The 10,644-nt window shown below is 44.1% G+C and overlaps 1 protein-coding gene across 1 annotated transcript in view; it reads left to right on the top strand.

Annotated features, from left to right (window-relative positions):
• LOC120457117 (acetylcholine receptor subunit alpha-like) overlaps positions 1-6,338 on the top strand; it is a 55,073-nt gene extending 48,735 nt beyond the window's left edge. Inside the window, exons 6-10 of the mRNA XM_039644334.1 lie at positions 532-668; positions 1,844-1,990; positions 2,075-2,167; positions 2,287-3,295; positions 5,234-6,338. Of these exons, the coding sequence (XP_039500268.1) occupies positions 532-668; positions 1,844-1,990; positions 2,075-2,167; positions 2,287-3,295; positions 5,234-5,434 (1,587 nt within the window). The 3' untranslated portion in view covers positions 5,435-6,338. The remainder of the gene's footprint in view (positions 1-531; positions 669-1,843; positions 1,991-2,074; positions 2,168-2,286; positions 3,296-5,233) is intronic.
• Positions 6,339-10,644: the final 4,306 nt, after the last annotated feature.

The following is a 10,644-nucleotide window of genomic DNA, read 5'->3' on the forward strand; positions in this document are numbered from 1 at the left end:
ATAGTATACCTAGCAAAGTTTATATAAATATGAAAGCTTAATCGCTGCAGCAGCTAGCACTTGTAATTCTCCTAATAGAATTCCCAGACACCTGATTCCACTAAGTGGTTGGTATTACGTAATCGATATGTTTATTCCGATTTCGACACTATTAAAGCACAGAGCAGCTGAAAAAAATGGCAAATGCTCCACGGAACTCCACGGAAAATGGAAAATGGAAAATGGTTGGGGAAAACAGCTTAAGCTGCCGTCTGAGCAATATTTATGCATTATAAATGAGATACTATACCTTATCGCGCCGGGAGTTTCCCGTTGTTGTTCGCCGTTCGCAGTTCGCAATTGTCGCTTCTTTATGGCGCTTTAGATTTTCCGCTCGACGTGCAGCTCAATTTGCCACGCCCCCAAGCCCCCAATCCTCTGGAGCTGCCGCCCTACCCACTTCCTGTCTCACTCGCACTCAGCAACGATATATATATTGTATATATGTATATACTATATATATATATGTATGTATCTGATATATATTTGCAGGTCTCATTAAGCATATCCATTCTGCTGTCGCTCACTGTGTTCTTCCTGCTGCTGGCGGAAATCATTCCGCCCACATCGCTGGTGGTGCCGCTGCTGGGAAAGTTTGTGCTCTTCACCATGATACTGGATACCTTCAGGTGAGTGCCCCCTGCGCCCCCTCGAGTCACCCACGAGTTTGCCACGATTTTCCCCCGATTTTCCAACGATTATGCACACCAAATGGGCAGCAAAAGTATTCAAAACTAGCAAAAAAGTTCTTAAATTCCGTTTATAAGCATTCTAAATGCAATTATTGCATTAATTAAGATTACTCTCATTTCTGATGTCTAGATTTACAAATAAATAAATAGATAATTATATATTTAAATATCCTATTTATGAGCTTATAAAGTGATTTCCCTTTGCTGTAAATCACCTTTCGTTGTGCAGAATGTAAAATGCCTTGTCTACTATTATTTAAAATTATTTACAAATTTAAGTTAGCAAAGCAAATAGGTATTTAAAATCTTTGAAAACTTTCAAAAATTTTGAACAACTTTTCGTAACTTTGACTGGTTTTTGGAAAAGTTCGCTAACGCTGGCGGAAAATGAAATTCGTTTGTGGCTTAGTGCCACGCCCACCGCAGCCGCCCACCCGCTGGGGGCCTATTAAATGGCTGCGGCAATTTACAGTCATTTGCCACGCCCACAAGGCGACTGGGCGGCCGGGCAGCTGGCCGACTGGTGGCACACCAAATGATGGCCGCCTAATTGTTGGTAAACAAAAGTCGACCAAGAGTCGGAGTCGGAGTCGGAGTCTGCCAACAATGGGAATCGCCAGTGGCGCAACAGGACCTCGCCTCAAATGATGTAATTAAGGCTGGCAGGACACCCTGGCAGCCCCACTACACCTACTACTACCCTTATCCTTCGTCCTTCGTCCTTCGTCCTGCTGCCTTCGCCGCCTTATTCTTGTGATTGCCAACGCCTTGGCCAGCTGCTAATTAGACGTGGGCGTCGCAAGTTAATTACCCAGACTAAGAGAGCAACTCACTTAAGTCCTTTCTGCATGTTGCCACCACCACCATCACCACCACCACCACCACCACCCACCATTTTATCCTTGGACAACTCTTCTGCAGGGGCTACAAAAAATATAGTGACACTTTATCACGCACTTGCAGCGAATAATGTGGACTAAACGCATAAAGATTCCACTTTATTTCGATTTCTTACACATATGGTATATGTTGCATAACCTAACAACAATTAAAACCTCTTAACTGATACGAGGCATTTGCACTCACCACCACCTAAATTTCTTTCCGTGCAGCATCTGTGTGACTGTGTTGGTGCTGAACATCCACTTCCGGTCGCCGCAGACGCACACGATGGCTCCGTGGGTGCGGACCGTGTTTATCAACCAGCTGCCCCGCTTCCTGGTCATGCGGCGTCCGCTCTATCCGATCAGCGAGATGATGTGAGTGCCCGCCCTTCCATGGAAAATTGTTCACGGACTCCCGCTTAGTAACAAGTCCCCTTGTTTTCCCCATCTAATCCGCAGCAAATCCTCGCGCCGCCTGATGGTGCGCACGTGCAACGGACTCGAACTGAGGGATCAAATACCACCGCTGCCACCGCCGGTGGCCTTGTCTCGGTAAGTTCCACCTACAGTTAATGCATATGTACTTATACAAAATTATCAATCTCTCAAAATGCATAATTTTGAGATGTTGAATAGGTTTACTTACATTTTACATGTGCACATCTTTGCAGCATGCACCACAGCCCGAAGACGACATCGCGTAGCACCTCGCCGCACCTGCAGCACCGCGTGCAGACCTACAACCTGATGGACGAGTGCGGCATGGGCATGGGCATGGGCGGCGGTGCCTCCACCATCACCGGCCATTTGAGCTCCCTCTATCCGCCGACCATGTCGACGGCCAACCAACAGACCTCGACCACATCCTCGCTGATCGATGCCCAGTACCACAATCAGTACCAGCAGACGGGCGGCTCGCTGCTGGACCATCCACTGACACCCACCAAGTTCCGCCAGATGACCTCGACCTCCAGCCAGACGGGTCAGAATGGCAGCGGGAACGGAACCGGTAACGGTAATGGGAACGGGAACGGGAACGGTGGCTATGGTGGGCATGGCCAGAGTGGCGGCGGTCACCATCTGTATCGGCAGCAGTCGAGCTGCTCGGCGAACTTCTCGCCGCTGCCGCAGCACGCCCACCAGGCGCACGCCTCCACCACCACCAGTGATCTGGGCATGGCCAATCCGAATGTGATAAAGTCGACGACGACGGTTAACTCGGTGGCCACCGCCTCGACGCTGGCGGACTCCTGCTGCAGCGGCACCATCCAGATTCATCAGGGCATGGGCGCCGGGGCCGCCTGCCAGTCGTCGGAGCTGCTGCATCACCAGCAGCTGCACCACCAGCAGATGCACCACCAGCAGCAGCAGCAGCAGCACCACCAGCGACCCACCACCTCGGCAGCGGCGGCGGCAGCGGCAGCCGCCGGCGGACCCAGCACCTCGGCAGCGGCAGCTGCAGCAGCGGCGGCAGCGGCAGCCGGAACGCCACCCCCACCGCCTCCGCCGGCGGGCGTCTGTGATATTCTGCCCGCCTGCCAGCGCGAGGGCGGGCCGCACTGCTGCTCGGGGCGTGGCAATGTGCGCCAACGGTGGCACACCTGCCCGGAACTCCACAAGGCCATGGACGGGGTCACCTACATTGCGGATCAGACGCGCAAGGAAGAGGAGAGCACAAGGGTGAGTACAGCCCCGAATACGACGAGTTTTTGTCGGCGAAATATGACTGATTCAAACTGATTCAAAACGCAGCTCGTAACCTAGTTATTTTTAATTAAATGGTGATCTCCCAAAGAGTATACTTTCGTGTCTGGTACTGCAAACATTTAATAAAAACTGACGGCCATTTAAGAACACTTGAACATTATTTTTAAAATGCACTTTTTCTCCCATACCCCATTGGAAAAACAATTTTCCGTGCTCTTTGCGAAAGCCAAGGAGAGAAAAAAGAAACTGATAAAACAAGTGGCCCAAAAGCCGCTTAACGTTTGACCGCAAAAGCGACGGCGATACCTGCGAAAGAGACAGCAAGTGAGACGAAGAAAGAGAGAGAGAAACAGAATCAGAAACAGAAGTCAGTGCGGGTTTTGATGTTAATAAGCCTGGCGCAATAAATTAGAGCGGCCTAAGGCGGGATTTATTGGCACGTCGATAATCGATGGGCCAATAGTTGCGGCCGGAACTCGAGACGCTGGAGTGGAGATACCACCTTGTCCAAAGCGCCCAGTGGCTGATGATGTCCGACTGTCACTGGCTCCGCCCTTTTGTTGACCTTTGCCGGCCGATGTCCCGGTGTCCATATGTGTGCCCGTGGGGCATCGCCGCCTCTATGGGCGCTCTTATGCCGGCTGCGCCAAAAGTTTTAATGACTTTTCATGCGCCTTATTGAGCAGCGAGCATGGCCATGTCCTGCCATGGCACACTCAAAGGAAAGTCCTTGCTTGCGAGCAACAGTAGTGCACAATTTTTGGGGCTATAAAACTGGTGGGAAATCGTTTAAGAAGACTCTATGGTCTTTACTTGTCTGAATATTCCGAAGTATAAATAATAATTTATGTAAGAATGGCAAGAATAGCTTATTTCTTGAAGTGCAGCGAAGCTGCGATCATTGCTGTTGCTGCTGTCCTGTCATCATAATGAATGTTTGCTTGTGGCATCGAACAAAATGCCAATAAAAGTATTTTATTAAAATTACGCACACATTCAATCATTATTGGAATGTCCTGCCGGGCTTAGTGGCCAGGGAAGCGGAAGGGGAGGAGGAGGCGTGGGACTGAGACTTCGTTACTCCCGGACACTTGGACAGAACTAGGACACCTCCTGACGGGAAATGGGGAGCAGAGGACACGCGGCACAGCACACAGGACGCAGGACGCAGGACACTGAACACGAAAGCCAAGAGCAGTGTTGTCAGTCGCAAAAGACCAAAAGTAACTTCCTTAAGCCGCTCAATTATTGGCGTTTAAACTGATAAAAAAATTTGTTTTAGAAGGGGATAAAATATAGAGTCTTAGCAGAGCTACCCGAGAATATATCAGTCCTTGGGTTTTTCTTTTCAACAATATTATAATATATTTATATCACTTTGAAAAAGTAGGCATTCATTTCGTTGGCGATAAAATAGCCAAACTGACATATCCAAGGAACGTCGAATGCTGAAGTATGCGAGGCAGCTTCGGCGGCATTTACATTGAGTGCGTGTCATTTGCGCCACGCCCCCTGGGCGACAACGGCAGGCGTTGGGAGTGGGGGCGTGGCAGCGGACTGACTGGGGAATTAGTCGCAAGACGCGTGCTCGAAGTTGAACATATTGGCCTGGCTTATGAACTGCAGGCCCAGCGAATGAATATCGAATGAATGCCAATCGAATGGGTGGCAATCAGGTTGGCTAAGGATTGAATGCTTTTTTTTAAGATGTCTCGATTTAAATGTTAATGTACCAAGCAAAAGGAAATATATATAAGAGCTGATGTTATGAGAACCATAAATGAGTTACAAAACATACATATATTTTTGAAATTTATTTAATCATAAAATTGTGCCTTTAAATGCGTGTTTAACTAATGATGGATTAATATTGATAACTATATTAATTTATTGTGTTTTTTTCGAAAACAGGTGAAAGAGGACTGGAAGTACGTGGCCATGGTGCTCGACCGCCTGTTCCTGTGGATCTTCACAATAGCCGTGGTCGTCGGCACCGCCGGCATTATCCTGCAGGCTCCGACGCTCTACGACACCCGGATGCCCATCGATATAAAGCTATCGGAGATCGCCTCGACGACGGCCAAGCCGAATGTGGCCAGGCCCGTGTTGTAAGCGGATCGATAATTATCGGTTCGCTTATCGATCGATATCCAGAGATATTTCGGCGAAAACACAAACCACACACAGTCTGAAGGAGCAAAACACAAGTAATGAATGAAATTCGCATTTGTTTTTTCTTTAACCAAAGACGGAAGATAGAAAACAAAAAAAAAACAAAACAAAAACAAAATAGCAACAAAAAAGAAAATAACCACAAAACTTGTTCCAGAAAAACAGAAACAGAAACGACGACGACAAGAATCCAAGTAACTATAACTAATAAATTGTATTTGTTGTATACATAAAAGGTATAACTAACTATAAATAATTTGTACGCTAATGTTTAAACAGGCAACGATTGCTAAACAAAACGGTTTTTTTTCTAGGCAACCTAAATGAACAGAGACAAAATGAAAAGTGACGAAAAACAAAAAAAAAAAACACAAAAAAAAACAAACGAATTAATTAAGTAAACCAATTCAACTGAAACGAAGCGCAAAATAGTATGCAACAGATAAACAAATACGATTTATGGTAATAATTGAGAGCGAAATTGAATTAGTGAAATTAAATTAGCCTAGCCAAACATCAAGAATAACGGGAAAATAAAACAAAACAAAAAAAAGTGTATTTGTTAAACAAGAAAGTGAGAAGAAGGAGGACAACATTAGTTAGCTAAGCGAATCAACATAAAGGAACAGGAAAAAAGCCAACAAAAAAGGCATGTGTGTGTACAAGTGTGTGTGTCTGCACTGAGCAAAAATCGGAGGAGAAGGGAGAACAGGAAATTTGCCATTTAGAGCCTTTAAATGCCATTTAACTTGCAGATTAATTCCAACTTTTTAACGTAGTTACGTACATAACAATAGCTCACAGAAAGTTAACAATGAACATTTTGCCTTTAAATCAAGACAAATGCATCTTGAAGATAGTTTCCATAAATATTATAATGTTTTTAAAGTTTTCTATGAAAATCTTTGGCTGATTGTTTGCAATTTTTATAAAAAGTATCTGTTAAGGAAGTTATGATTAATCAAGAATAAGACCTTTTTTCACTTTGAGAATTCTTCTGCTCGATTCATTTTCTCCGTGTGCATTAGTGTGCGTGCTGCCGTGTGTGTGTGCTTGCGTGCTTGTGTGTTTGTGTGTTTGCGTGTGTGTGTGACTGCAAATGAGGCATGCAAATTAGAGCAAATAAACCGAGAGAAAGTAAGGGAGAAAGAGTGTAAGAGGGGGAAGGGGGGTAGAGTGCAGCCCCAGGCCCCCGGAAAACCGGAAGAGCCCCCTCACTGAAACCACCCCACCCTGCCCCCCTCCACGATTTCGCCTTGGGGCAATTAGTTAGCACAAAGCTTTAGTTATTATGCCCAAGTGTACGTGAGCGCATGTGTGGGCATAGTAAATAATCACCATTAGAAATTCAAATTCAATTTTGGCGCTTGCACTGCCTAATTGGCAAAAGCGCGTCCAAGTTGCTCACGATCCATTTTTTTTGGCCGCCCAATTAACATTTCCCACGCTCGCCGCGCTCATAATTTATACTAACTTCCAGTTGCATAATTCACAAAAAACAAAAGCAGCAACAGCAACAAATAACACGGCAAGTTAAGTTACCTGCCAAATAAAAAAGGCAATGTTACAACCTAACCTTCGCCTGCGAATTTGTTCTGCTCTCAAATGGCGATTGCTTTATTTGCAGCCCCGTTTATTTGCCGTACACTTTTTATTGCTCATAAAATCAAATGATGCCTGATTAGGGGAAGCCAGCAAAAAAAAAAAAAAGAAGTAACAAACAGGACATTGACAGCGGGGGGAAATCCCCTTTTTTGCATCCGAAAAACCGAAAGTCTTAAAATGTACGCAACATAACACGTTTCTGTTAGCCAAGGGAAATTTTAACAGCAGCCAGGCGACAGACGTTTCCTTTTTGATATTGCCCACTCCCAAAAAAGGGAAATTTCTTTGTTTATATGTGAAACTCAAATGAAGCTATATTATTTCTTTTCTAAGAGCTTAAACTTAGTTTTAAAATATTGTTTTTTCTTAATTCACTGGTACAATAAGTATTTACCTATTGATATCTCAAATACCCCCTTCTAGCTCTCAATTTTATTTAATTTATATTTATTTTATATTTTTACCTCTTGAATGGTTTAATCTTTTAAAACCTTTCTTTTTTGAAATAATTTTAAAATTCACTGAAATGGTTTTGTGCTTTTTGGTCGCCTAAATTATTGCCAAAGCCAACAGAAAGCACAGTGTGCGTGTGTCGTCACAAGCAAGTGTCAATCACAGTCACCGCAGTGCAATTGTCCTGCCACGCCCCCTTTACCACCCACCCACACACACGCACACCAAAAAAAAAAAAAAAAAAAAAACACTTTTCCAGTTTTTAATTAAATGAAATGCAAGCGAAGAGTTACTGCAGTCAGTGTGCCAGAGCGAGACGGGGCGATGAGTGAAATGCACACAAAATGAAAAGCCATTAACGAAATATTATATCTGAAGATGGAGGGAGTAGCGATGTCAGCTGAATCCGCTTTGGGATATAAAAAGCGCACAAATTTCGGAAGTTTTTCTGCACCCAGAGAAACACTTGTTTCTATATAATTGTTGCTATATAATTTCTTATAATTAATTAGTTTTGGGACCACAGAAATCTGTTGAAGAACCTTTCAGAATCTTCATTTTTATACGAAAATATAGATTTTCTCCGTGTGTGTCTTTGATGTTATTTAAGCGCAGGGCATTTAATAGGTTACCCCCGAATTATGACTGGTCCCAAGTGGAGAAGAAGTGATTCTGGCATGGGGGCCGTTGAGACCGCAAATCATAATTGTTGCGGACACACAAGACACAACAAAATCAAATGGCTCGTCCAGGAGTTGGAGCTTGGAGCTTTGGGGAGTGGATGCTGGGTGGTGGAGCGGTGGAGTGGACTTCCCCACGAGGTCGTAACAATGCAAACTGTGTGGCCACACACAAAAAGGACATTAGCCCTGCTCCTTTCCTTTGCTCGCCAGTTTGCTTTGCTTTCTGCCATTGGCGGTTGCTTTTGCTTGTGCTTTTGGCCTTGCTTTACTTTATACTTTGTTATATTTCATTTTATTGGGCTGCCAATGAGCGATGAGTATCAGCACTGAAAGTGGGTATAAAACAGTGAAATGAGCCAGTTAACCGGTTCATAATCGATACGGATTCCTTATCCAAGTTCCATCACTCGATTTACATGTGTGAGCACGGATATGCGAAAGCTGATTAAAACATTTCAGTGAACGCAATTGAACCGTATCTCTAAATCCTTTACAACAAACCATACAATTCGAATTGGAATTGGAATTCAAAGCTCTGCAACGTACATACATAAAAAAAGGAAACCTATGCTCTGCCAATTGTTGGCTCAACAAAATAGAACGAAAAAAAAAAGAAAGCAATAAAAAAGGCAAAGGCTTAGCCGGAAATATCCATCATTGAACATTTCCCACTGTACCGGCGTTTTATCTATGGGCCCGCGTGTTTCGAGTGCCTCGCGTGTCTGTGCCCCAAACGCAGCGGGCAATACAAAAGCAATCATAAAGTTATAGCCCGGTCGAAACAGTCGCCACTTCGGGCCACATTGGCTGCTGCTTCCCCCTGGCCAGTTGGCCAGTTGGCCAGTTGGCCATTTCCATTTGCAGTACCATACCCGGTATTCGGTCCAGTTGCTGGCCCCAAAGAACTGAAAGCAAAAACCAACTTTACACCCTTGGGCGACATTATCCACCAGGCAGAACATTTTCCGCACCCACACTTGAAAGTCCGCCCAACGCCCACTTTCTAACACACAGTGCTGAAGTGTTGTCTTTACACCAGGCAAATATTGTAGCGAGTTTTCATGCGAGTTTTCATGCGAATTTTCATGCAAGTTTTCATGCGAATTTTCATGCAAGCTTTCATGCGAATTTTCATTCGAATTTTCATGTAAAAATATTTAATTTGGTAATTGATATTGAACATTTTCTATCTCTTGTTTTACAAGCCTAAGTATCGAGTCTAGTTATTGTCTCTGTTTTGATTTTTTTTTATTCCCGAGATGCTTTTCTTTTAAAGATTATTAAAGATTGCTGCATGGCATCACTGTTCCAGCGCTTTTCCATTTCCCATTTTCCCCACACCCATACCCATATCATTTAATGTCCTATCTATGTTTCTGCTTCTGTTTTCGCCCACCTTTTTGGCTCAATAAGAGCGGCGAATTTATTGCTTGCTAATAGGAAAACAGCCTCCCTCAGGACTTTTCCCCAAGCCCCAAGTCCCAACCATTTTCCCCGGCTTTCCATCGTTTTCGGTAGGACAAAGTTTGTCCACATTTTTTGTTCGTACGCTGAAATGGGAGTGGGAATGGGAAGCCCTCGAAGCAGAGGAAAAATATGTTTTCAACATAATTTCATTCATTATATTCGAATTGTTATTGTTGTTGGTCTGTTGGTCTGTTGGCCGATGCCGCCGCTCATTTTCAGCCGACCCATTATCGGCCACGCCCCCCCCCCCTTCCCGCCTCCCCCCGGAAAACCCACACCTTGGGCGGGCATTTTGGCTAATTTGAATTTGATTTCATTTGGAAAGTTGGCCGTTTTTGGCATTTGTTTCATGGCGCTGTTTTGATTCGTGCGACAAGTGCAAATGATTGTACTCGTGAGTTGATTAATTGAAAACGAATGCGAGGAGGGATGAAATTGATTATCGTTTTGTATCCAATTGAATTTCCTTGAAATTCACCGAAATTATCTTTGGCAAAAAAGTTGGCAACACAAGAGAGACATTTTCACCAGCTTGATTTCCAGCCCCAACTAAATTCAACGAAATGAAAAGGATACTAAATATTAGCCCAAAATTCGCAGATAACATCCTTAGCACAAAATGAAATGAACCTCTAAGGTTTCACAGGAATCACGAAATAGATGTTCCACAAATACGGATTTACAAAAAAGTCCTCTCGCGGCCCAATAAAAAAAATCCTTTCAAATGCGTGAGTGTGCGTGCGTGTCATATATATCACTAGTCACTAAAACAAAACAAAAAAAGAGGAAAAAAACAGGCGTTGAAAGAAACTTAATTAAAAACATATTTATATGGAAATTGGAGCAAGCAAACGAAAACCGACTCAAGCGACAGAAAAACCAAAGTGTAAAAATGTTTAAATATTTTTTACAAATCGAAGCGGGCAAAGCTAACAATATGCC

Source organism: Drosophila santomea, chromosome X, assembly GCF_016746245.2.
Source record: "Drosophila santomea strain STO CAGO 1482 chromosome X, Prin_Dsan_1.1, whole genome shotgun sequence".
NCBI lineage: Eukaryota > Metazoa > Arthropoda > Insecta > Diptera > Drosophilidae > Drosophila > Drosophila santomea.